The sequence below is a fragment of the Stomoxys calcitrans genome, chromosome 2, assembly GCF_963082655.1.
Source record: "Stomoxys calcitrans chromosome 2, idStoCalc2.1, whole genome shotgun sequence".
In the NCBI taxonomy this organism is placed as follows: Eukaryota; Metazoa; Arthropoda; class Insecta; order Diptera; family Muscidae; genus Stomoxys; species Stomoxys calcitrans.
Genome location: NC_081553.1, coordinates 213,724,779 through 213,752,365, shown reverse-complemented (window position 1 = coordinate 213,752,365; position 27,587 = coordinate 213,724,779). Strand labels below are relative to the sequence as shown.

Sequence of the window (27,587 nt, the reverse complement as noted above, 5' to 3'; positions counted from 1 at the left end):
CCAGTTCGCGCCTATTATGTTCTTGCCAGGATTCGAACCCAGGCGTTCAGCGTCATAGGCGATCATGCTAACTGCTGCCTAAAGTGGCAGCAGAACCCGTTAAAAGTCAGAGAAAATAATTAGCGATATCAAAATTTGGTTTTACGAATTCCAGATAGTTTTCCATAGAAATACTGTTTCACTTATGCGACTTCAAATTCCCATAAAATGCAAATTGGGGTGTAAAAGCTGTTTCAGTTTTGCGGAATTTTCAGTTAAGCGATTTTTCACTTAAGCTAATTTAAATGCATTGAATAACACAAAAACGAATGTCTCTTTCCCTCAAGTTTCATTTAAGCGGGATTTTTCATTTAAGCGTATTGCAGTTATGCGGTTTCGACGGTATGTATAAATATCGGAGGTACTTTTTACAGGTTTGGATATTAATTATGCGAAGGTGAGTTTGTTTTTTGAAGAAAACCCTAGGGATTGCGCTAAACAGAGTTTTTTCGGAATTAACTCTCTTTAACAAAATATTGAGGCATCAAAAATTTAAAATTTTAAAAGGCTACCTACCATATTTGCTCAAATTATGTAAAAAAAACAAAAGTGAAAATTTTAAGAAATTCTGTTTATTTCATGATTTCCCTTTGATTCAAATCTCGGAATGCTTTTGGATTTTCGAGATTCGAAAAAATTAAAGAGATACATCGTTTTCGACCTTTAAAATAACAACAGATATTTACGCCCAAAAAAAATATTTTTTGTGTATTTTTTCTAAGAAAACTATGAAATATAGCTTCAACCAGCATCATTGGAGAGAGAATATTGGCTTTTTAATCCATGCATGCTCCTGGATATTGGAAATTGGAAAATACAGGGAGTTAACAAATTGTTGGACTCATTTTTTCCGTAAAAAAATTTATTTTGGTTATTTTTTGATGTTTACTGAAAATTTGTTTCACAAGTTAACTTCAATATGAAAACAGCTTTACTTTTTGAATCCAATGGTGTTTTCAGAATTTTCAAAACTTCGAGAATCTAAGGTGATTACAATTTCAATTGCACTTTTGGAGATCAATTATGCGATTTTGAGCTTGTTTTTGAAGAAAAATCGCAAGATTTGCCATAAACCGATATTTTTGCCATTATCTTCAATACTGTATACTCAACTCAAAAAATTTTTTCGCATCAAAAATTTAAAATTTTAGCCTTTCCTAAAAAAATGCAAAAAATATAATGTGAAATTCCAAGTGATTCTGTTCACTTTACGAATCGTCTTCGAATTTCGAACTGCGGAATGCCTAAAAATTTTCGAAATTCGAAAAAATTAAGGAGTTACATCGTTTTTAGCGTTGAACTTGTCAGGTTCGCAAAACTGAGGAAGTTACAGCAGCTGCAAACTCACATTGGTTTTTTTGAATTTTTGGATATCAATTATGCGATTTTGAAGCAATATTCGTAACGTTTTCAAGGAAATAGAAGAGAGTATTGCTTCATCCAGCACCATTACGGAAAGAGATTTTCTTCACGAATCCAACGGTGTGCTCAGAATTTTGAAGTTCGCAAAACTAAGGATGTTACAGCAATTTCAAACTCACGTTGATTTTTTGCATTTTTCGGATATTGATTATGCGATTTTGAGCTTGTTTCTTGAAGGAAAAACATAGGAGTTGCACTAAACCGAATTTTTTGCCATTATCTTCAATGCTGTATACTCAACTCGAAAAATTTTTTCGCATCGAAAATTGAAAATTTTCATAAGGGGTTAGCCTTTCCTAAAAAAATGCAAAAAAATAAAATGTGAAATTCCAAGTAATTCTGTTCACTTTACGAATCGTCTTCGAATTTCGAACTGCGGAATGTCTAAAATTTTTCGAAATTCGAAAAAATGAAGGAGTTACAGCGTTTTTAGCCTTGAAAACGACTTTGAATTTTTACGCCCAAAATAAATTGGTTTTTGCTATGTTTTCCAGAGCAACCTTAACAGTATCGCTTCATGTAGCTCCTCTACGGAAAGAGATTTTTGTCACGAATCCAATGGTGCCTTAAAAATTGTCAGGTTCGCAAAACTGAGGAAGTTACAGCAGCTGCAAATTCACGTTGGTTTTTTTGAATTTTTGGATATCAATTATGCGATTTTTAAGCAATACTCGTAAAGTTTTCAAGGAAATAGAAGAGAGTATTGCTTCATCCAGCACCATTGCGGAAAGAGATTTTCTTCACGAATCCAACGGTGTGCTCAGAATTTTGAAGTTCGCAAAACTAAGGATGTTACAGCAATTTCAAACTCACGTTGATTTTTTGCGTTTTACGGATATTAATTATGCGATTTTGAGCTTGTTTCTTGAAGGAAAAACATAGGAGTTGCACTAAACCGAATTTTTTGCCATTATCTTCAATGCTGTATACTCAACTCGAAAAATTTTTTCACATCAAAAATTGAAAATTTTCATAAGGGGTTAGCCTCTGCTTAAAAAATGCAAAAAAATAAAATGTGAAATTCCAAGTAATTCTGTTCACTTTACGAATCGTCTTCGAATTTCGAACTGCGGAATGCTTAAAAATTTTCGAAATTCGAAAAAATGAAGGAGTTACAGCGTTTTTAGCCTTAAAAACGACTTTGAATTTTTACTCCCAAAATAAATTGGGTTTTGCTATGTTTTCCATAGCAACCTTTACAGTATCGCTTCATGTAGCACCTCTACGAAAAGGGACTTTTGTCACGAATCTAACGGTGTTTGAAAAATTATAAAGTTTGTCAAAATAAGGAAGTTAGAGCAATTGCAAACTCAAGTTGGTTTTTTTGAATTTTTGGGATATGAATTATGCGATTTTGATGCAATACACTGAAGATTTCAAGGAAATGGGAAAGAGTGTTGCTTCGTCCAGTACCATCACGGAAAGAGATTTTCTTCACGAATCCAACGGTGTGCTCAGAATTTTGAAGTTCGCAAAACTAAGGATGTTACAGCAATTTTAAACTCACGTTATTTTTTTGCATTTTTCGGATATTGATTATGCGATTTTGAGCTTGTTTCTTGAAGGAAAAACATAGGAGTTGCACTAAACCGAATTTTTTGCCATTATCTTCAATGCTGTATACTCAACTCAAAAAATTTTTTCGCATCAAAAATTGAAAATTTTCGTAAGGGGTTAGCCTTTGCTAAAAAAATGCAAAAAAATAAAATGTGAAATTCCAAGTAATTCTGTTCACTTTACGGATCGTCTTCGAATTTCGAACAGCGAAATTATGCGATTTTAAGCTTTTTTCTTGAAGAAGAAACATAGGAGTTGCACTAAACCGAATTTTTTGCCATTATCTTCAATGCTGTATACTCAACTCGAAAAATTTTTTCGCATCAAAAATTGAAAATTTTCATAAGGGGTTAGCCTTTCCTAAAAAAATGCAAAAAAAAAAATCACTTTGAATTTGTAAGTAATTCTGTTTACTTTACGAATTGTTTTCGATTTTTAAACTGTTGAATGCTTAAAAATTTTCGAAATTCGAAAAAATGAAGGAGTTACAGCGTTGTTAGCCTTGAAAACGACTTTGAATTTTTACGCCCAAAATAAATTGGTTTTTGCTATGTTTTCCATGGCAACCTTAACATTATCGCTTCATGTAGCTACTCTACGGAAAGGGATTTTTGTCATGAATCCAACGGTGCCTTAAAAATTGTCAGGTTCGCAAAACTGAGGAAGTTACAGCAGCTGCAAACTCACGTTGGTTTTTTTGAATTTTTGGATATCAATTATGCGATTTTGAAGCAATACTCGTAAAGTTTTCAAGGAAATAGAAGAGAGTATTGCTTCATCCAGGACCATTACGGAAAGAGATTTTCTTCACGAATCCAACGGTGTGCTCAGAATTTTGAAGTTCGCAAAACTAAGGATGTTACAGCAATTTCAAACTCACGTTGATTTTTTGCATTTTTCGGATATTGATTATGCGATTTTGAGCTTGTTTCTTGAAGGAAAAACATAGGAGTTGCACTAAACCGAATTTTTTGCCATTATCTTCAATGCTGTATACTCAACTCGAAAAATTTTTTCGCATCAAAAATTGAAAATTTTCATAAGGGGTTAGCCTTTCCTAAAAAAATGCAAAAAAAAAAAATCACTTTGAATTTGTAAGTAATTCTGTTTACTTTACGAATTGTTTTCGATTTTTAAACTGTTGAATGTTTAAAAATTTTCGAAATTCGAAAAAATGAAGGAGTTACAGCGTAGTTGGCCTTGAAAACGACTTTGAATTTTTACTCCCAAAATAAATTGGTTTTTGCTATGTTTTCCATAGCAACCTTTACAGTATTGCTTTATGTTGCACCTCTGCGAAAAGGAATTTTCGTCACGAATCCACTAGTGTTTGAAAATTTCCGAAGTTCACAAAACTATCGAAGTTACACCAGTTGCAAACTCACGTTGGTCTTTTTTTACAATTTTTGGATCAAATCGGTCTATAACCTGATATAGCTCCCGTATAAACCGATCTCCCGATTTGACTTCTTGAGCCACTGAAGGCTTCAATTTTTGTCCGAATTGGGCTCAACATTTTCAGATAATGTTCCGTTATGACTTCCAACAATTGTGCTAAGTACGGTTTAAATCGGTCTATAACCTGATATAGCTCCCGTATAAACCGATCTCCCGATTTAACTTCTCGAGCCCATTGGAGGCTTAAATTTTTGTTCAAATTGGGCTCAAAATTTTCAGATAGTGTTCCGACAATTGTGCTAAGTACGGTCTAAATTGGTCTGTAACCTGATTTAGCTCCCATATAAACCGATCTGCTGACTTGACTTCTTGAGTCCTTACAAGTTTCAATGTTTGTCGGATTTGAAATTTTGCATGCGGTGTTCTGTTACGACTTCCAAAAAACTGTGCCAAGTAAGGATCAAATCAGTCTATAACCTGACACAGCTCCCATAAAAACCAGTCTCTCGATTATCTTTGTTCGGTTCTTGGATTCTTTAATTTTTGCTGGTTTGGTATGTAAAATATAACTATGCCCTTCAACTATATTTAGTTTGTATCAAATTTTAGCAAAATCCACGATGGTGTTGTGTTCCCAAGATTCAGCCCAGCCGAACTTATCACGCTTTTACCTATTTATGGTAGGACGGGCGCTCAGACACTTGAACTCAAATTTTTGTAGCGTATTTGGATTCTACTCTTAAATGACTTTAATTTAGGAACCATATTGTAGCGATCGGGCTTTACGTCCGTTTTGGGTGGGGCGCTCCCCTTATGTGTTGGTCCCTTAATGAGCGATTTTGAGTTAGTATCAAGGTACAAACAAAAATTTCCATAATTTGGTTCAGCCATTTTGGAAATATCTCGGAAATAACGCAAATTGTTTACCATTTTTTTCGATCTCATCCCACTGTACGATGTACCGATAGGTCTTTATGCAAGTTTCGCGTGGTTTTGAAGGTGGAACGGGCTTACTGACACTTGGACCCTGTTTTTGAATGTCAAATTCGTTTTATACTCTTAGATATCTTTCATGTAAATCTTATATTGTACCGATCGCTCTATACGTTAGTTTCTGGAGGGGGGTTTGTGGAAGTGAGGTGGCCCTCAAGACACGTGGCCTCAAATTTTTATATCAGATGCATATTTTATTTCCAAATATCTCTCATTTTAGTCTAATATTGAACCGAATGGTCTGTATGCCCGTTTAGGCGGTTTTTGGGGAGAGGCGTGCCCCCTACGAACTTAACCTCAAACTTAAATAGGTATTTGTGTTTTTTCATTACTATAAAGGTAAAAAAAATAGCATAAATCGTTCCATCCATCTCTAATATATCCCAGAGTTACCGCAAAATAAAGGCTTGAGAACTCAAAACCGCTTTTTGGCGTTTTGGTCTACTGACCTACGACTTTCAACGCCATTTGCGATTTCCCACCCCCAGATTTGCTGTTGTATAGTGTTATCTACTCACTTTGACAATTTTCTGCGCATCGTTTGGGAACCTTCATAGTCCATGCGATTTAGATTTAAGTCCGAGTTTCCATTAAGGGAAGCCGATAAAGAACTTTGAACTAAAAAAAAAACAAGAAAAGTGGTAACTCTGTTTGATATCTACACAGGGCCTTATTTGTCCTTCTTACCATGTTTTCTCTTGGTGCCTCGCTGCAGGCTATTCACTGTTGCTTGGGAGGAATTGCCTATAATCTGAGGCCGTTTCAAGGTGCAACTTCTGCCTTTACAATTCTTGAGTTTGGCAAGAGTATCATGCATATAGGATTTTTCGTTGAGGGTCAGTGAAGAAGCACGATTAAGGGTCTCAAAGGGATCTGAAATGGACAAAACACACATTTTTCAAGTTGAGGAAGAGTTTTTTTTTTTGCCAAATTGAATCCATTTACCTATTCTTAAATTGTAGTAGGTTATGAGACCTGTGGTAAATTCACAATACAAATAATCATGGGTGGCATTGATGGTTCTTAAACACGAGTAGGTGTTGTTGTTGGCATTCATGCAGAAACAGAAGGGACTGTCATTCCACAGAGGAGCAGTACGCCAATGGCTATTGTCATGGGAGAAACAATTCATTTTCTCCGAAAGGCATTCCTTTTCCAGGCGGGCCTTTTTGATGCGTTTACGTTCTTTTTTGCGTTGTCTCTCCTCCTTTAGTTTGCGGCGGGCTTCACGAGCTACTTCCTTGGAATCAGTATAGCTGAAAAGAGAGGATATTAGTGAGCCCTCTGGCTTACCAACATGAAAATCTCTACTTACTCAATGTCCGGCTCACAATAGCATTCGGCAGGTCCTGAGAATTGGTTATTGCCATTGGGTAAAAGATCACTTGCAGAATGTCGAGAATTGTAATAGGTTTCCTTGACCTCTTCCTTTTGTCCTCCCTTGTTTTTGGGCTTATTGCGGCCAATAGTTTCCGAACTGGAGGCTATACTTTCAGGAGTTGAACTTGCAAAGCTACTCTCTTCAGCACTGCTAGAGGAAGCTATAAAAAAAAAAGAAATAAACATCATTGCCACATTGCCATACAAATTATTTTCTGTTCTTCTACCTTCTGTGGGCTGGCTTGTGGTGGTTGATGTATTTGGCACTTGATTGTGATGTTTGTTCTTTTGGTTGGATGAGCTCATGGTATCCTCATAGTTGACTTTTCTGGATTTGGGTACAAAATAGTTCATATCAAATTCTGCATTATCCACATTACTCTCAATTCGCCTTCTACCAGAGCTGGGGTAAGCATTACCCCCACCCATGCCAGTATTGTAATGACGATTGTTGTTATGATGCTGTGGCGGCTGCTGTTGATGATGATGGTGATTGTAAGGCATTCTATGACGGCCTTTCTGATGGCGGTAACCTGAGCCATAATGAGTTGCACCTTCTGTATTGAAATTATCGTTTGCTGCTCCTTCAACCCTCCCTCTGTTATGATGGGCAAACTCGTTATTCCAATGCCTTCCTTGTTGTTGCTGTTGTTTACTCTCCCTCAATTGCTTCTTAATATCCTTTAAATGCGTTATCTTATCCTTTAGCACCTTGATTAGCATATCAATTTGAGATCTGGATTTACGCCAAGTCTTTTCATCATCATATATCACATCCGAACAATTGACTTTTCCACTCTGAGATTCTATGTAGCATCGAGTGCCCACTCTACCCCCAACTTTGGGGAATTTGCCACCTCTTACAAACCCGGCCGATGTTATCTTGGTGGCTGAGGTTTTACTCGAGCCATTTACAGTCCAGTCATGTTCCACAAATTTTAATTCCAAAGTCTCCAGAGTATCTTGAATTTCTTGTATGACCTTTGAGATGGCATCATTGGAGGCATTATTCTTTTTATTCTCATCACTGTTCACAGCTTCGGGATTATCGAATAGATTGGCGGTCAGTTCACGTTTTGTGCGTTCCAACCTTAGCTGCTGGGCATGTTTTTCATGCTGTTCCAGCAGATGCTTTTCAACATCGTGTAAATTTTTGTGTAAATCCAGTAGTTCTTCCATTTCATAGGGTAAGTCGGAATGATAGAGTTCTTCGATATCAAAATTTTCGGTGTCCCGTTTGTGGCGGCGGGAATTTTTACCCATATTTTGATTCCTGCGAAATAATTAGGAAAGGAGCCTTACATATGAAAGTAATTCAAGAAGCGGAATAAGTAAAAGCCCACATAGATCTTCCTTTACCCATACAATGAAGCAGATTACACCTATGAATTCTAAGTTCAGTCTAGTCTTCACATAGCAATGGTTCCTGCAAAAGATAAACTTCCCCTGCCCACAAAAGGACCTTTTTGGCAATGGTGAAGATTTATCTACAGAAATCTGACCATGGTCATGATTCAGATTTAGCGCAACTGTTCCATTGTCTGTGTTCGACAGGATTTCTTTCTAATAAGATTCGTTTGATCCTGTCATGATGAGTTTTCTCACGAATCTAGGACCATTGGCATAGCATTTCCTCAGGTCGCAGAATATTTGTAGCATGAAAAATTCCTCTTCAGTTGCTTTCCCTGCTGCTGCTGTAGAATCAATTTCTGAGCATCCTTCTTTGCTGCTAGCGCACACCTTGAGCCTTATTTAAACGCTTGTTAGATCCTGCTTTTTTTTTGATCGCATCATACGAAAACAGGATTTACGGTAAAAACAAACCGCGGACTTAAGCGATGTAAAAAATAGTTCGTCAGACATGTCTTTATAAACTGTTTTTGATACATCTCCAGGGGACTCAGAACCGCCATTTACACCACAGCTCATCTAAACATTGGTGAATCACAATGTTAGCTGAATTCGTAGGATACAAATCATTTAGGCTTGTTAAGGATTCCAGGCTGACGACGGCTGAAATATTGAAATGGTAGTCCCTTAGTTCCGGAGGTATGGATACGGAACAGAGAACTGCAAGCGGTGGTATTTTTCTGATTTGCGGTATACTCATAAAAATAGGGTGTTAGTATCCATCACCACCGCAATAGATGCGTTGTTATGCCTATGATACTGATAGGAGGCCTATGATACGATCGTATGAATACTCGTACATTCATTTTCATGCTTCGCGCACCACCGCTTTTAAAATAGTCTTTGTCCTTTGCGTTGTTAGGAGTGAAAGCTAGCTCAGCCACCGCAAATCCGATATACCACTGCAGATCTCTTATTCGCAATGAGAAGGGGTCCCATGTAATGATTACTCCTCATGAAGGGAGGGCATGTTTTTGAAAAAGGAAACCCAATAACCTAAGCAAATTGTAGGCATGAGAAACTGGAGTTTTCTTCAGAGGCCTCTGTAGGCCAGTACCTTATCGGCAAGTGAGAGATAGCTCAGCCACTTCACCAGTCGAGGTTTCAGCTTCAACCATTGTAGCTGCTGGGTATTAACAGATAATTCTAAGACTACTTCTGCACAGCCGAATCACCAGAGAACTAATACAGATCACAAAAATTTTGACGATAACACTCTCTGTAGCTATCCTGAGTAACTGAAAAAACTATCATCAGAAAAGGCAAGGAGTTCATGTGTTTGCCAGAGAAGCTCACTGGTATAGGCAAATCGCAGGTATAAAAAAATAGGATGGGATCCTTAAGACTCGAGCAAGAAGTTTCCTTCAGAAACCCCAGCCAGCAAGTTCCTTATCGGTGGAAGCTGGCTTTTTTTAAGTTATGGTTTATTTTTGAGGACGGCTTGGTGAGTACTGCTCTAAAGCATAACACGTTTTCTTACGTTCTCACTCTCTGAGTACTCTATAAATTTGCAGTTTAAGTAAATATCCTACCAGTATGTCCTTAACTGCGGCTCGGGATTGGCAAGGTAACAAATCAACCAACCAACTGAACTATTTCGTGCAGTTAGTTCACCAGTTTTTCGGATCGTGATAAGACGAGACTTTTATTGAGTGGAAGTAGGAAGGGGACAAGTATGACTTTCGGCATCACAACGGATTCCATAGTACTACGAACGCACTTATGCAGAATAGGTGCGGCAAATGGCAGCATTTGTACGACATATGGGGCGATGATAAGACTGTGGGACATGTCTTATACTTACGCCCGGCTTTCGCAACTAATAAACTCCGGCAGTTTGTTGCGGATACGATAAATGCCTTGAATCAGGTTAAAGGCATTGAATGGAAAACGATTATGGATTTTGTGAGCAGCAAAGAATTCCTGACATCGATCACTTCGGGGATACTGCAAGTGAAATAGTGTATAGGAGATGTGGAGAAGATGACAAGACGTTGAAACATTTCTTATATCAATGCAGCTAAGAGACTTGGGTATTTGGGTGCGGATACGATAGCAGCCTAGAATCTGCTTAGAGGCATTAAATGTAAAACGATTATTAATTTTGTAAGCAGCAATGAATTCCTGACATAAATCTTTTCGTGGAAACTTTTTTAATTAAGAGTGCACAAGCCGATTACTTGCTTAGGTATATATCCAAAATGGCATGGGGAGGATTGGAATCAGCACCCTAACGTAACTATAAGTCCTATTAAGCACTGAGGACTGACTGCATCGTTCGGTTTATATTTGGTTTGCCCAAAAAGTAATTGCGGATTTTTCATATAGTCGGCGTTGACAATTTTTTTCACAGCTTGTGACTCTGTAATTGCATTTTTTCTTCTGTCAGTTATCACCTGTTACTTTTAGCTTGCTTTAGAAAAAAGATGTAAAAAAAGTATATTTGATTAAAGTTCATTCTAATTTTTATTAAAAATGCATTTACTTTCTTTTAAAAAATCCGCAATTACTTTTTGGGCAACCCAATAGTTTTAGTGACCTGTTCAATTGAACTAGTTCTTTCGTTAACTACATATATCTATTATGGAATTTTACTCACCGCTTTTTGACTTCCGGCTTTATATATACGACGCCATCTGGTGTAAAACAGGCACAATTTCGTTTATTTTGAGTTTTGGGATATTTGGAAATTTCCGCCAAATGATGTTGTAACTGTAACTGAAACGATAAAATAAAATTTAAGCTTTGCGAACATATTGTGTGTGTATGATGAAGAAATAATTCATATCAGGTATACTTTTGAAGTCATAAAACGCAAGATAATAATAAATACTGAGATTATTCAAAATTCTAAAATGGTATCTTATGGGTGAAACTATAAAAATTCAAATAACCATGTTGTAATTTCATGTTATGATTTAATATGTCGATAAATATAGGTAAGTGTACGATCGTTTACGCAATGTTATTCTAAATGTGTACAGATCATCGAATCTGCAAATAAACTACAACACGTTTCTATTTTTGAACAACTTGAACAGTAGGCCTATTTTTGTTCTGCTCTTTACAGATCACAATATGAATTTTGACTATTATCGAATGTAATCGAAAACCATAGATTATAAAATAAACATAGAACAATCCACTACATCGCATTTATTTTTTGATACGAATCGTATAATTCAATATATATCGAAAAATTTGAGTTATCGAATATTATCGTGTGTTATCGATGCATATCGACCATCCAATAAGAATATACAAATTAATTAAGGCACACTTCTTTTTTCTTGCAAACGATGTAACTTAATTTAGTTCATTAAAACAAGTAAAAAGGCACCACCTCGGGTATATATGTAAACCACTTTTCATCATAGTCCGTGGAAAAATGCGTAATTTATGCCTTCCTAGTAGCTTTATCAAAATATGGTCCGATTTGGATCAATTCGACACGAATATTGAGTAGTCTACTAAGTACAAGTCATTGTTCAATTTTGTAGAATAAAATATTGGTCTTTTTGGTAGCGATATCCAAATATAGACCGATCTGAACCATATACGGCACAGATGTCAAAAAGCCTAACATAAGTCACTGTGTCAAATTTCAGCGAAATCGGATTATAATAGGGTCAAGACTTTAAATCGAGAGGTCGGTCTATATGGCAGCTATAATCAAATCTAAACCGATCTGAACTAAATTGAAGAAAGATGTCCCAAATTTCAGCAAAATCGGGCAATAAATGTGGATTTTATGGGCCTAAGACCCAAAATCGGAGGATCTATAACAGCTATAACCAAATCTGAACCGATCAGGGCCAAAATAAAGAAGGATGTCAAATGGCCTAACACAACTCGCTGTCCCAAATTTCAGCAAAATCGGATAATAAATGTGGATTTTATGGGACTAAGACACTAAATCGGCCAATCGGTCTGTATGGGGGCTATATCAAGATATAGTCCGATATATCCCATCTTTGAACTTAACCGGCTTATGAACTAAAAAAAAATCTGTGCAAAGTTTCAGCTCAACATCTTTATTTTGTAAGACTGTAACGTGATTTCAACAGACAGACGGACTGACATGGCTAGATCGTCTTAGATTACGCTGATCAAGAATATATATACTTTATAGGGTCGGAAATTGATATTTCGATGTATTGCAAACGGAATCACAAAAAGAATATACCCCCATCCTTCGGTGGTGGGTATAAAAAAAGGAATTATGGACTGTTATCGTTTGTTATCGCTATGCATCAATTATCCAGAAAATACAAATGTATTATCTTGAGCTATGGAGCTATAACCGAAATATAATAGTGGTCAATAAAAATACATATACGTCTGAGTGTTGTCAACTTTTATCGACTATAAATTAAATATAAAATAATCGATTACAAAACATTATCGTTAGAATTATTTTGACATTGATGGCATGATATCTTTGGCGAGAAGTGTTTACATGACAGTTTCTGATGTTTTCGCCTGGATTCGAAACCAGGCGTTCAGCGTCATATGCGGACAGTCATCGACTGTCATCCAATAACCGATTACAACAAATTGATCAATCCCATGGCAGCCGGTTGTACGTACCGGATTGACCCGTTGGAGTTCTTCATTGGCAAGGGCTGCCGCCTCAGTGTATAACACACTGCTAACCACAACAAATTGATTTTTTTAATAAGAATTACATAATTTAATTCATGGGGCAAAATATTATTTATCATCTGCTTTGTGTGAAATCGATGTATATTGGTCATCCAGCAAACATATAATAAACGCTTACAACAAATTGATTTTTAAGAAGAATGACATGATATCTTTGGAGAGAAGTTTTTACATAGCAGTTTCTGATGTTCTCTCCCGGATTTGAACCCTGGCGTTAAGCATTGACTGTTTTCGTGTGATTTCAATATATGTATATCGATCATCGATCATATTTACTAACTGATTACAACAAATTTATTTTTTATAAGAAGGACATAAATTAATTCATTGGGCAAAATATTAGTTATCGAATGTTACTTGTGTTATCGATATATAACGATTATCCAATAAACATATAATTGTCGATAACAACAAAATGATTTTTTCATAAGAATTACATCATTTAATTCATGAGGCAAAGTATTAGTTATCGAATGTTTCGTTTGTTATCGATATTTAATGATTATGCCATAAACATATAAATATCGACTTCAACATATTTTTGTTTTCTTACAAATGATACAATTTAATTAATAGAGAACATTTTAAGTTATCGATTGTTATCGTGTGTTATCGATATATATCGATAAACAAATGCAAATATAATAATCAAATACATTATATTTCTCCTTTTATACGAACGAAACAATTTACTTCATAGAGCAAAATTATGTAAATTATCAACGGTAATCGGGATGGTAGAATTGAATTTATACCAAAAATCTGAGTTATCGAATGTTATAGATATTAATTCACTATCTAGAAGCAATATAGTGATCGAATGCAATACATTTTCAAAAGAACGATATAATTTATCTGGTACTCGTAACAGTAAATATTATTCCCACAACCATTCTGAATTTCATTGTGGCATTGATTGATTATCGACAGTTATCCACTGTTATCGTATTACCCATATTTATTTATATTTAGATAATTCATTAAAGCAAACATAGAAATACTTACATGAAATTTACATTTATGCTTGCGCCATCTACCATTCTCATTGACACACTTCCATTTCTGGCCAGCCCGGCAATTTTCCAATAATGTGGGATCCGAACATTCTGAATTTAAGCGCATCATTTTGGTAATGTAAGGTGCTAAGGGTAAATTATTGTCGAATTGATCTTGTTGTTCAAGTTCATCGTCTGTCTCATCATCCTCCTCAAGATTGGCTGCTGAGGTATCAACTTCGTCATCTTCATTTTCAAACTCAAAATCATCATCGGTAAGATCTTCATTGTCAGACTCTGAAATGTATGGAGAAATGACAAAAAAGTTAAACTTGTTCTTAGTCCCAAGAGGTGCAAGCAGTAAATCCCGACCTTTAGCATTGCCTATATATTGATCCTCCTCTCTGGATTCCATATCGAGAACATCGATACGCGCTGTAGTGGTGGTGGTTGTGGCATTCTCCACAAGATCTTCAATTAAAGTGCTATTAGCCAATTTCATGTTGGTTCTTTCAACTTGCAGGCGAGCTCGAGCTTCCGCAATTTGGTCAGGAGTTTCACGTCGCCCCGAGCTCTCAATGAGGAATGTATCGGGCCAGGCTTCCTTCATGAGTCTTTGTTTGTTCAACAACAAAGGTAAAATACTGCGACCATCCATATGAGAGGGTGTGGGCACGCCACCCATATCCAAAAAGGTGGGAGCCAAATCAACATTCAAAACAATTTCATCGACCCTTAAAAAGGCAAAAAGATTAAAATTTTCCCCTTATAAAAAAGATTTACTTACGTTCTTGATGGCTCTATACCAGGACCTCTAACCAAAAACGGTACTCTAACATCAAATTCAAAGGGAAAACTTTTACCCTTAATCAAGCCAAATTGACCCAAATGGTAGCCGTGATCCGAGGTATAAATGATGTATGTATTTTCCAACTCTCCCAAGGTTTTCAGTTCATTATAAACTCTTTCCACAGCCACATCTACACTTTGGAGGGTCTGTAAGCGCTTTGTCATAAGCAAGTTGGTAAAGCGTTTGTGTACCGGTTCCATGGGTTGCGTAACGCGCAATATCCATTGCTTATCGGGATTCGGGGCCAAATCATAAGAAGGCGTACTATGGTAAGGAAAATTGGTGTTGTTAATATTTAAATTGCCTTGGAAGAGTTTGGACAACTTACTGATGTGTGGTAACATTAAAAAATAAATGACTATACTGGGGCGCTGAGTCTTCGGGTCCATGGGGCGCCGGGAAACTCATGGTTAACATCACAGGTTTTCTTTGGTTTTGTTGTTTGGATGATCGCAAAAATGCTATTGAATCATTGGCTATTAAATTTGGATAATAATCCTGTAAAGCAGAATATTTGAAGAAAATGTAAGAAATTTTGTAATAAATTTTTAGAAAGTTTTTTTAAAAATTTATTTTTATTGAAAAATGTTTCTAACTCGTTGTCCAAATTTTGTCAATTATTTTTTTTTTTGATTTTTTTAATATATTTTATTGGCTGGATATAACATTCAATGCTTTTTATTCAAATAATAGCATAGGAAAGAACTTATAAAAGTTGGGCAAGTGTGTGTTTTTGTTCAAAACACTTTGACTGGCATAGTGGATCACGATTTCTGATACGCGATTTCTAATACGCCAAAAATTCTCCCAAAAATCAATCAATTTCCACCCCAAATAGCTTTTATATAATAGGGAGGTTTTTTGGGGTGGGGAGGCTCCCCAAACACATGGCTCTATATTGTCATGATTGGTCTATATAACCATTTGACGCGTTTTGGGCGGCCCCGCGGCCCCGCGGCACCCCACCCCAACAAAAGAAACCATTTTATGTTTCTGGTGTCTGTGAGAGTGCACAAAAATTTCGAACCAATCAGATTACCAATCTCCGAGATTTGGTGTTTTTGAAAATTAGGGTAGGAGGTTAGGAAAGAGTGGCAGTCCTCTATAGACTCACTTAGACAATTTTAAGCCCATTGTGATATCACAGTAGCGACAGACCAAGGCTTCTGGCGGAAATCGAACCCACGACCCCTGCACTGATAATCCAAGCACGCTACCAACTCGGCTTCCGGGACGCCTAAAGTAAGGGTAATAAGAAGTAGTTCTTAGGTGAGACATTTCTACACAAATACGGATATCAAAATCGTGCTCCACTCCCAAATTTCTTTAATTTGAGCCCCATATTGCCATGGTCGGTAAGTAAGAACCGTTTGGAGAGTGTTTTGGGGCTGGGGCGGCCACTGGCACTTTGCCCTGAAAATAGATATCAAATTCGTTTTTTACTCCCAAATACAGTTTATTTGAGCTCCACATTGCTGTAGTCGGAAATGAATTTCAGTTTAGGGGGTGATATACCCCCAAACACTTGGCTTCAAAATTTAATATCAAATTGCTCTAGTCCCATATTGCCCTAATGGGTCAATTAACCTATTCGACGTTTTTTATGAGTAAAAGCGCCACCTAGACTTGAACGCAAATTTTAATGTCATATTCATAATCTACTCCCAAATATGTTTCTATTGAATCCCATATAGCCATGGTCGGCTGATATGACCATGTGGGGGTATTTGGGGATAGGGCGACCTCCCATTTCTTGGGTTTAATTTTGTATTCATATTTGTAATCTACTGCCGAATACTTTTCATCGGAGTCCCATATTAATAGGAACGTCGAATATATCTGTTTAGAGGAGTTTTGGGGTTGAGGGCGCCCGCTGGGTACTTGGACCCAAAATTGAAAACGATATTCGTTTTCTAGTCTCCAATACCTTTCATTTGATACCCATATTGTGCCTATCAGTTCACTTTTAGTTTTGGGTGACGTTTTTGGGGTTAGGGGAAGGGTCCGCTACCATCCGATATCTAAAAATTATGTAACCTATGTTTGCTTCCACAAAAACTTACACAATTTTTAAAAAAATCGGATCAACCGTTTTTTATTATGAACCGAATATTATATAATCATGATGGGTCATATGTCCATTTGGAGCGTTTTTGGGGGTGGGGTGACCCCCTATACTTCGATCTGATTTTGTGTTCCAGATTCGTAATCTACTCCCGAATACCTTTCATTTGAGCCCCATATTGATATGGACCTTTAATTTGTCTGCTTTTAAAAGTTGTGGGGCTAGGGCGACTTCCTGGATACCACCCATTTTTAATACCATTGAACTCATTTTTAATACCATATTCGTATTCTACTCTTCAATACCTTTCATTTGATATCCATATTATCCTTATCGGTCCACTTTTGATTTTGGGTGGTATTTTTAGGGTTACGGGGAAGGGTCCGCCCCCTTCCGATATCAACAAATTATATAGCCTATTCCTTCTTCCTGGCAATATTCGTTATCTACTCTCGAATACCTTTAATTTGAGACCCATATTGTCATGCTCGTCCTATAAACCTAATTAAAGGTGTTTTTGGGTATGGGGCGGCCGCTCAGTTCTTCGGACCCAATTTTTAAATGAAATTCGTACTCTACTCCAGCCTACTCTACTCTACTCCTGCCTACTCTACTCCTGCGGTCTCTACTCCTGCGTACTCTACTCCTGCCCACTCTACTCCTGCCTACTCTACTCCTGCCTACTCTACTCCTGCCTACTCTACTCCTGCCTACTCTACTCCTGCCTACTCTACTCCTGCCTACTCTACTCCACTACCTTTCATTTGAGTCCCATATTGTCCTGATCGGTACACTTTTATTTTTGGGTAGTACTTTTGTAGTAGGGGGGAGGGTCCGCCCCTCTTCCGATATCAACAAATTATATAGCCTATGTTTTTTCCAGACCAAGCTACACAATCAAGGTAATGGGTTCAGCCGTTTTTGAGTCTATACGGAACAAACAAACAAACCGACAAACAAACACAAATTAATTTTTATACCCACCACCATAGGATGGGGGTACAAGTATCTAGTCTTTCCGTTTGTAACACCTCGAAATATAGATCTAGGACCCTATAAAGTATATATATTCTTGATCGTCCCGACAACCTGAGTCGATCTAGCCATGTCCGTCCGTCCGTCAGTCGAAATCACGATAGCGGTTGAACGCACAGATACTTAATATTGATGTAGGTCGTTAGGGATTGCAAATGGGCCATATCGGTTTAGATTCGGATATAGCTCTCATATAAACCGATCTCCCGATTTGTGAAAAATTCAATGCAATTCTTATGCTCCTGGAAGCCTTAATTTTCATCCGATTTGGCTGAAACTTTACATGCCGTGTTTTGTTATGACTTCCAACAACTGTGTCAAGTACGGTCCAAATTGGCCTATAACCTGATATAGCTCCCATATAAACCGATCTCCCGATTTGACTTCCTGAGCCCCTGAAAGCCGTGGTTTTTGTCCGATTTGGCTGAAATTTTTCACGTAGTGCTCTGTTAGCACTTTCAACATCTGTGCCAAGTACGGTCCAAATCGGTCTATAACCTGATATAGCTCCCATATAAACCGATCTCCCGATTTGACTTCTTGAGCTCCTGGAAGCCTCAATTTTCATCCGATTTGGCTGAAGCTTTGCATGCGGTGTTTTGCTATTATTTCCAACCTCTGTGTCAAGTACGGTCCAAATCGGCCTATAACCTGATATAGCTTCCATATAAACCGATTTCCCGACTTGACTTCCTGAGCCCCTGGAAGCCGTGATTTTTGTCCGATTTGGCTGAAAATTTGCACATAGTGTTATGTTATAACTTCCAACAACTGTGCCAAGTACGGTCTGAATCGGTCTATAACCTGATATAGCTCCTACATTTTGGCAAAATCCATGCTGGTGGGTACCCAAAATTCGGCCCGGCCGAATTATAAGATTCTAAATTTTTTTTTTTGAACATTTTGTTAATTTTTTTTTTTGGAACAATTTGTTCAAAATTTTTTTATATTTGTTTTTTCTAATTTTCCAGTTTAATTTTTTTTGTAGTACCTACCTTGGCATAATCAAATCCATGCTTTATCTTCTGCCCATTCATGTTGATACTATAATTATAGTATTTCGAGTTCATGATGAGGCCACCCCACTCCCTCCAGCCCGGCGGTATATAGGAACCATTATATTTATTGAGATATTTGCCAAAATAGCCCGTCCTATAGCCGGCATTGGAGAGATAGGTGGCAAAGGAACGTGTCTCATGCGTGGCCTGCCACTGGGGACTGGAGCAGTTGTCATTGTTGGTGAAGACCATGTGATTGTGCACATACATGCCGGTCAATAGTGACGAACGAGCCGGGCAACACATGGGCGTTGTGGTATAGGCATGGCGAAATTCTGCGCCTCCATCGCGTAATATACGCAAAGTACGAGGCATAAAATTGAGGGAGCCCAATTCCACATCCTGATCATCGGTAAGTATGAGTATGATATTGGGTTTTCGACTCGACGAATTGGAATTGGAGTCACGTGAAAAACGCTTTGAGGACTGGGCAGGGCCAGAATTACGCTGACGCGCTTGTCTATGATGGTTGTTGCTATAGCTGTGAGATGATGATGATGATGAAAATGGCTGAGTTTGGGGAGAGCTGTGGCGACGTTGCTGCTGTTGATGATGATGCCTTTGCTGATGTTGCTGTGCTGTTGCTTGATGATGGTGTGTGTTGCTGCTGCTGCTGCTGGTTTTCTGATGATGATTATTGTGCCTATGATGTTGTTCTGTGGTTGTTGGCTCTCGAAAACTACCGGCTGCCTTAATTTCCCTTGAACCCATTAACTCCTCACTATGGAGGTTTTCTTTGGCCGCATTTGCTGTTGCCAGCATAAAATTCACTACAAGCAGCAGACATATGCTGGAGCTAATTGCTAATTTTTTATTTATATGAAATGGCTGCATGTTTGTTGTGTTGGAGTTACCTTCTGCGCCGTATTCTATTGGATATCACAGTTGCTATTGGTTCTAAATTCGCAGTATTTTGCGGGCAGAAATTTACATTTCTAATGTGAAATTTTAGCCTTTATGTCATTTTAATGGATTTTCTTAGCAAATGTTTGTTTTTGGCAGGAGCTGAAAAGAGAGAGTAGAAAGAGGAAAAGGAGTTTATAAATTTCTAGCTAACAAAAAGTAGGTTTTAAATTATGGGAAGCAGATGAAAGCTTTTCCTACTAGGATGAACCCAGCGGGTTACCCATACCAAAATAGGGAACTTTTATTGTATGAACTAAGAACAACCTGCCCTTAAGTTTAATTGGTGGAGATTTATTTTAGTCACTCATTTTACCAAATTCATTAACTCACACATTCTACAGTCAGGGGCCTAAAATAACTCACTGTCCCAAATTACGGCGAAATCGGACAATAAATGCGCCTTTTATGGGTCCAAGACCTTAAATCGAGGGACCGGTCTATATGGGGGCTATATCAAGATATAGTCCGATATAGCCCATCTTCGAACTTAACCTGCTTATGGAGTTTGGTGCTCACAGCTATCCCGTGCCGATTAGCCTCATATTTATGTAATACTAGAGGCAATGTATCATAGTTTTAATAAAGCATTTCGATTTTTCTTGGATACGAAATTCAACTGTCAAAATTTGGCATGTTTTTGCCAAAAATTCTAACCAAGTTGGCTGTGATTGGGCTTTAAGGATAGTCATTAGAAAAACCCTTGTCAATAAAGTAATATTTTCGTATTGTTACTAAATGAGGGTATCATTATATGGATCCATCATTCAGATCCCAGGAATGGCAAGTCTCAAGATAAACTAAAGATAAGAAGTTGAAGAGAAGAAATAGGGCTCCGGTGGTTCAGAAAGCCTTTCTCGTTTCGGCAAAGTAAGCGGAGGTAGCGGAACCAGAGGTTCTTACTCAAAATTCGTTTAATACTAATGTGGTCATTATGAGTAATAGGGAATTTTAAGGAATCCCGGGTGGCACCTGTTTCTTTGGGATGGAGTCCAATAACTCCCTACTGATAATTTAAATTTTTCTAAGCTAATACCACCCAAGTCAGGAAACCCATGAAACTTCTTTCTCAGTTTGACTAAGAAGAGGCTGTGTTATAGAAGACATACTGTTTTTTTCTCGTAACAGTGGCAACTCCATAGATTGTCTAAATGTCATTGCAGATTGCCACTGAAATTTAATAAAAAAAACTCTGAGAAATCATGTGTTGCTTTCCATTTTACATTCTTTACATATATGCTAAAAAAAACTCCTAACCTTGAACTTTTCCTTCAAAACCTCTTTAGATGACATGCCTTTACATATTAATCTGATATTTTTCTTCTGAACCATTGACCTCAAAATTGTTTATAATGTTCAACATGATGACAAAATAAAGACGCTTAAAACTGTTTTCCCTTTTTTGAAATCAGTATCATGCAGCAGTTTTTGCCTCTTCAACCCTCACAATGTCAATAACGACATTATCATATTGCGGTTTGAGGAAAATTCACCCAAAAACAAATCTTTATGGCATGGGAACAAAGGAAAATTCCTCTTTGACCTTTTTGGTGAATGAAGTGAAAAGAAAAATTGAAACGATGGTATGCTTTGGAGAGTTGTGGCATTTTGTAATAATTTTTCCCCAGTTATTGGCCATTCTTTGTCATAGCATAAGAATGATATTGAGGATAAAGTAAGGTACACCATTTCCAAAAAAATTAAAAAGGCATTAAGTTCGGCCGGGCCGAACTTTGGATACCCACCACCTCGGGTATATATGTAAACCACCTTTCATCACAATCCGGTGAAAACAGATCTGGACCAAATTAAACAAGGATATAATAGTCATCCTATTTTATTATAACTCCATTACTATATCCTTAGTTATATTTTAATAGGGACTGGTATCGATCATATTCTATTCAGGTCCCGAAAACTCATATACAAATAACATTTTCAGACATTAAATATGCTTTTTAGGGTATTAAGACCCCTAATTGGATGATCGGTTTATACGAGAGCTATATCTATATAGTCTGATCTGACTCATATTTGGAGCGGATGTCGGGAGGCTTAAAACAACTCACTGATTCAAATTTCTGCCAAATCGGATAAAAAATAAAATTTGTATGGGCTTCAGACCCTTTATCGGCAGATCGGCGTATGGGGTAGCTATATCTAACATATATCTATATCTAATGGGAACAAAGGAAAATTCCTCTTTGACCTTTTTGGTGAATGAAGTGAAAAGAAAAATTGAAACGATGGTATGCTTTGGAGAGTTGTGGCATTTTGTAATAATTTTTCCCCAGTTATTGGCCATTCTTTGTCATAGCATAAGAATGATATTGAGGATAAAGTAAGGTACACCATTTCCAAAAAAAAAAAAAAAATTAAAAAGGCATTAAGTTCGGCCGAACTTTGGATACCCACCACCTCGGGTATATATGTAAACCACTTTTCATCACAATCCGTTGAAAACCGATCTGGACCAAATTAAACAAGGATATAATAGTCATCCTATTTTATTATAACTCCATTACTATATCCTTAGTTATATTTTAATAGGGACTGGTCTCGATCATATTCTATTCAGGTCCCGAAAACTCATATACAAATAACATTTTCAGACATTAAATATGCTTTTTAGGGTATTAAGACCCCTAATTGGATGATCGATTTATATGAGAGCTATATCTAAATATATAGTCTGATCTGACTCATATTTGGAGCGGATGTCGGGAGGCTTAAAACAACTCACTGATTCAAATTTCTGCCAAATCGGATAAAAAATAAAATTTGTATGGGCTTCAGACCCTTTATCGGCAGATCGGCGTATGGGGTAGCTATATCTAAATATAGTCTGATCTGATCTGGGTCAGATATTGGGAGGCCTAAAAGTACTCACTGTTTAAAATTTCAGCGAAATCGGATAAAAATAAAGCTTTAATGGGCTTCAGACCCCTTAGAGATCGGAGATCGGTCTATATGGCAGATATATCTATAAATAGTCCGATTTCAACCATATTTGGGTCAGATGTAGCGAGGCTTTAAACAACTCGCTGTTCCAAATTACAGCGAAATCGGGATATAAATTAAGCTTTTATGGGCTACAGACCCCTTATCAGCAGATCGGTCTATATGTCAGCTATATCCAAATACAGTCCGATCTCAACCATATGTGGGTCAGATATTGGGAGGTCTTAAACTACTCACTGTTTCAAATTTCAGTGAAATCGGATAAAAAAAGCTTTTAAGGGCTTCAGACCCTTTATCGGGAGATCGGTCTATATGGCAGCTATATCCAAATATAGTCCGATCTCAACCATATTTAGGTCGGATGTTGGGAAGGCTAAAACTACTCACTGTTTCAAACTTCAGCGAAATTGGATTAAAAATAAAACTTTAATGGCCTACAGACCCTTTATGGGGAGATCGGTCTATATGGCAGCTATGTCCAAATATAGTCCGATCTCAACCATATTTGGGTCGGATGTTGGGAAGGCTAAAACTACTCACTGTTTTAAGCTTCAGCGAAATCGGATAAAAAATAAAGCTTTAGTGGGCTTCAGACCCCTTATCGTCAGATCGGTGTATATGTCAGATATATCTCAAAATAGTTCGATCTGAACCACATTTAGGTCAGATATTGGGAGGCCTAAAACTACTCGCTGTTTAAAATTTCAGCGAAATCAGATAAAAAATAAAGCTTTTATGGCTTCAAACCCTTTATGGGGAGATCGGTCTATGTGGCAGCTATATCCAAATATAGTCCGATCTGAATTATATTTGAGTCAGATATTGGGAGGCCTAAAACTACTCACTGTTTCAAATTTCAGCGAAATCGGATAAAAAATAAAACTTTTATGGGCATTAGATCCCTTATCGGGTGATCGGTCTATATGGCAGCTATATCCAAATTTAGTCCGATCTGAATTATATTTGGGTAAGATGTCGGGAGGCCTAAAACTACTCACTATTTCAAATTTCAGCAAAATCGGATAAAAAATAAAGCATTTATGGGCAAAAAAAGACCGATCGGCAGATCGGTCTTTATAGCAGCTATATCCATATATGGTCGGATTTGGCCCGTTCAAGAACATAAGCAGCATGCATCAAAAAGATGTATCTGTGCCAAATTTCAGCTCAATATTTCAATTTTTGAAGGCTATAGAGCGATTACAACAGACGGACGGACAGGCGTACGGACATCGTTAAATTGTCTTAGAATTTTACGATGATCCAAAATATATATACCTTGTCGGGTCGAAAATCGATATTTCGATGTGTTGCAAACGGAATGACTAAAAGAATATACCCCCAATCCTATGGTGGTGGGTATAAAAAAACATAAAGAGAATTAAATAGAACAAGTCAAAGCGTGCTTAGTACGGCCGGGCCGAATCTTATACGCCCTCCACAATAGATCGCATTTGTCGAGTTCTTTTCCCGGTATCTCTTTTTAGGCAAACAAATGATAAAAGAAAATAATTGCTATGGTATTGGAGCTATATCAAGTTATGGTCCGAATCGTACTGAATCGAATGTTGGAGACCATAGTAGAACTCATTGTGGAAAATTTCAGCCAATTCGAAGAAGTATTGCGCCCTTTAGGGGCTCTAGAAGTAAAATAGGAAGATCGGTTTATATGGGAGCTGTCTTAGGCTTAGAGCGATTTAAACCATATTTGATACGTATGTTGAAGGTTATAGAAGAAGCTGTTGTACAAAGTTTCAGCCAAATCGGCTAGTAATTACGCCCTCTGGAGGCTCAAGAAGTCAAAATCCCAGATCGGTTTATATAGCAGCTATATCAGGTTATGGAACGATTTGAATCATACTTAGCACAGTTGTTGGAAGTCATAACGAAACACGTCATGCCGAATTTCAGTCAAATCAGATAGGAATTACGCCCAATAGAGGCTCAAGAAGTAAAGGCCCCAAAATTTCAGCCAAATTGGTTAATAATTACGCCCTCTGGAGGCTCAAGAAGTCAAGATCCCAGATCGGTTTATGTGGCAGCTATATAAGCTTATGGAACGATTTGAATCATACTTAGCACAGTTGTTGGAAGTCATAACGAAATACGCTGTGCCCTCTAGAATATTAAGTCAAGACCCCAAAGTTTCAGCCAAATCGGCTAATAATTACGCTCTCTGGAGGCTCAAGAAGTCAAGATCCCTGATCGGTTTATATGGCAGCTATATCAGGTTATGGAACGATTTGAATCATACTTAGCAAAGTTGTTGAAAGTCTTAACAAAACATGTCATGCAAAATTTTAGTCAATCAGATAAGAATTGCGCCCCTCTAGAGACTCAAGAAGTCACGACCCAAGATCGGTTTATATGACAGCTATATCAGGTTATAGACCGATTTAAACCATACTTAAAACAGTTGTTAGAAGTCATAACGAAACACGTCGTGTAAAATTTCAGTCAAATCGGATAGGAATTGCGCCCTTTGAAGGCTCAAGAAATCAAGACCCCAGATCGGTTTATATGACAGCTATATCAGGTTATAGAGCGATTTCAACTATACTCAGCACAGTTGTTGGAAGTCATAAAAACCGCATGCTAAATTTCGGCCAAATCGGAAAAGAAATGCGCTCTCTAGTGGCTCAAGAAGTCAAGATCCAAGATCGGTTTATATGGGAGCTATGACCTACCGCCGTGATCCTGTATCTAGATATAATTTTTGTTTGATTCTTTCTTCATTCTCGTAGTTTTAAAATTGCACTGAAATTTTTTTACCGAATTTCTATGAATCTCTATGAAAGTTATGATCAAATTCCCAAATAGGAAATGGTGTTTCTTTTGTTTGCATTTTTTTTGTCGTCACAGTTTCCGTCAACATAGTAACGTCCATCCTCTTTTGTTAAACTTTTTGTATATCATCCTTAGTGCTGTTGTCAAATATATACAATATATACATATATGCCAATAATCGAGATACGATATTTACAAGTTGTTTCCAAGAAAAATAGGAATATACTGTCACACACCAAGGGTGGTTTAAAGCAGACGGTTCATCACTTCCGGCATATCTAAGGGATTTTGATTTCATACTTGTTGGCTACACAAAAGCATGCAAAGCTTAAGAAGGCTAAGGAGGTATTAAAAAACCATTAGGTTCAAATTTTTTTCGATATGTGTGTTTAAGAGAAAATTTTGTAGTAATGTGATTTTGTTTAATAGATGATCTCAAAATCTGATTTGCTTAAGAAAGTTCTCCCGGCGAGAAAATCAGAAAATTTTTTGGAGTTCTATTTTGTTTCGATCGGTCTACATTTCCGTCGTTAGTTGAGGTAGTTGTTAAAATAGGGGTACTACCACGTAGAGCACAAAACTCCCATGCCATGCAAACCAAGGCTAGAGTCCCCAGGTCGGCCAAACAAAATTTTTTTTCATTAAATTTATTTTAGAAAATTTGGCATTAAAAAATTTGAATTTTTTAATCAGAAAAAAATGTTTTAAAGTGGTTTTTACCTTTTTTTTAATTTAATTACTTTAGACACTTATCTGTGCAGCAGTACTTATTGATTTATTTCATCATAAAGAAGCTGAAGTCGGTAGGCTACAGGATTTGTGCAAGACTACCAAACATGAGATTATGAGTGCCAATACTCTGCGGCACCAAAATTATTAAAATTAGTTTTTAAGGGTAATAGTAGAGAGTGACAGTAAAACGAACGAGACAAAGCAGCGCGAGCCGAACGAAGAAAACAAAAACACCACCACCCCAAGCAAAGCATATGCGTAGGCAACTTAGATGGTTTTTTGCCTTGCTTATGGATATATTGTTGTTGTTATTTTAGGTTGGCTTGCAAAGAGTGCCTTTCAACAACAAATTTGTACTTTGGGTCTTTGAGATTTTAAATAAATTGTTGCAGGAAAATTAACAACTTTCGTAGTTGTTTTTTCGACCAAAGTTGTTGTTATTCAAAATTATTTTTATCTGTGTATAGGTGTGTATTAAGTTCTGCAGACTGTTCAATCATTATGCGCAGGGAGATAATGTGGTCGGCACATGAACGTTCTGGCCGAAAACCTGTCATATCCCTCCTCAAAATGCTTTCAAGCGCGGGCGAAATACGATTCAGAAGAAAACTTGCCATCACTACTTTATTGATTGCGTTTAGCAATGTAATTCCCCTTCAGTTTTTACACTGGGTGAGGTCACCCTTCTTTGGGATTCTGACCATGATCCCTTCTTGCATTCTGTAGGGACAGCGTTTGTATCCCAGTCCATGCTGATTATCTTAGGTATACAGAAACAAGTAAAAAGACATTGGATACCCACCACCTCGGGTATATATATATCTAAATATTAGCCATATTTAGGTTCGATGTTGGGAGGCTTAGAACTACTCACTGTTTCAAATTCCAGCGAAATCGGATAAAAAATAAAGCTTTTATGGGCTTCAGACCCTTTATCGGAAGAACCATATTTGGGTCCTATGTTAGGAGGCCTAAAACTACTCACTGCTGCAAATTTTAGTGAAATCGGTTAAAAAATAAAGCTTTTATGGGCTTCAGACTCTTTATCGGGATATCGGTCTATATGGCAGCTATATCCAAAAATAGTCCGATCTAAACCATATTCGGGTCAGATATTGGTAGGCCTTAAACTACTCACTGTTTTAAATTTCATCGAAATAGGTTAAAATATAAAGCTTTTATGGGCTTAAGACCCTTTATCGGGAAATCTGTCTATATGACAGCTATATCCAAATATAGTCCGATCTGAACCATATTTAGGTCAGATGTTGGGAGGCTAAAAATAATTCATTGTTCCAAATTTCAGCGAAATTGGGTAATGAATAAAGTTTTTATAG

At 37.2% G+C, this 27,587-nt stretch overlaps 1 protein-coding gene across 1 annotated transcript in view; it reads right to left on the bottom strand.

Annotated features, from left to right (window-relative positions):
* The window catches only part of LOC106092597 (extracellular sulfatase SULF-1 homolog), a 134,046-nt gene that overhangs the window by 14,578 nt on the left and 91,881 nt on the right, over positions 1-27,587 (bottom strand). Inside the window, exons 3-13 of the mRNA XM_059361762.1 lie at positions 18,805-19,872; positions 15,038-15,207; positions 14,647-14,973; positions 14,232-14,593; positions 13,870-14,156; positions 10,799-10,917; positions 7,017-8,062; positions 6,725-6,950; positions 6,355-6,665; positions 6,097-6,282; positions 5,928-6,027 (exon numbers count right to left, since the gene is read on the bottom strand). Coding sequence (XP_059217745.1) covers positions 5,928-6,027; positions 6,097-6,282; positions 6,355-6,665; positions 6,725-6,950; positions 7,017-8,062; positions 10,799-10,917; positions 13,870-14,156; positions 14,232-14,593; positions 14,647-14,973; positions 15,038-15,207; positions 18,805-19,701 — 4,031 coding nt within the window. The 5' untranslated portion in view covers positions 19,702-19,872. The remainder of the gene's footprint in view (positions 1-5,927; positions 6,028-6,096; positions 6,283-6,354; positions 6,666-6,724; positions 6,951-7,016; positions 8,063-10,798; positions 10,918-13,869; positions 14,157-14,231; positions 14,594-14,646; positions 14,974-15,037; positions 15,208-18,804; positions 19,873-27,587) is intronic.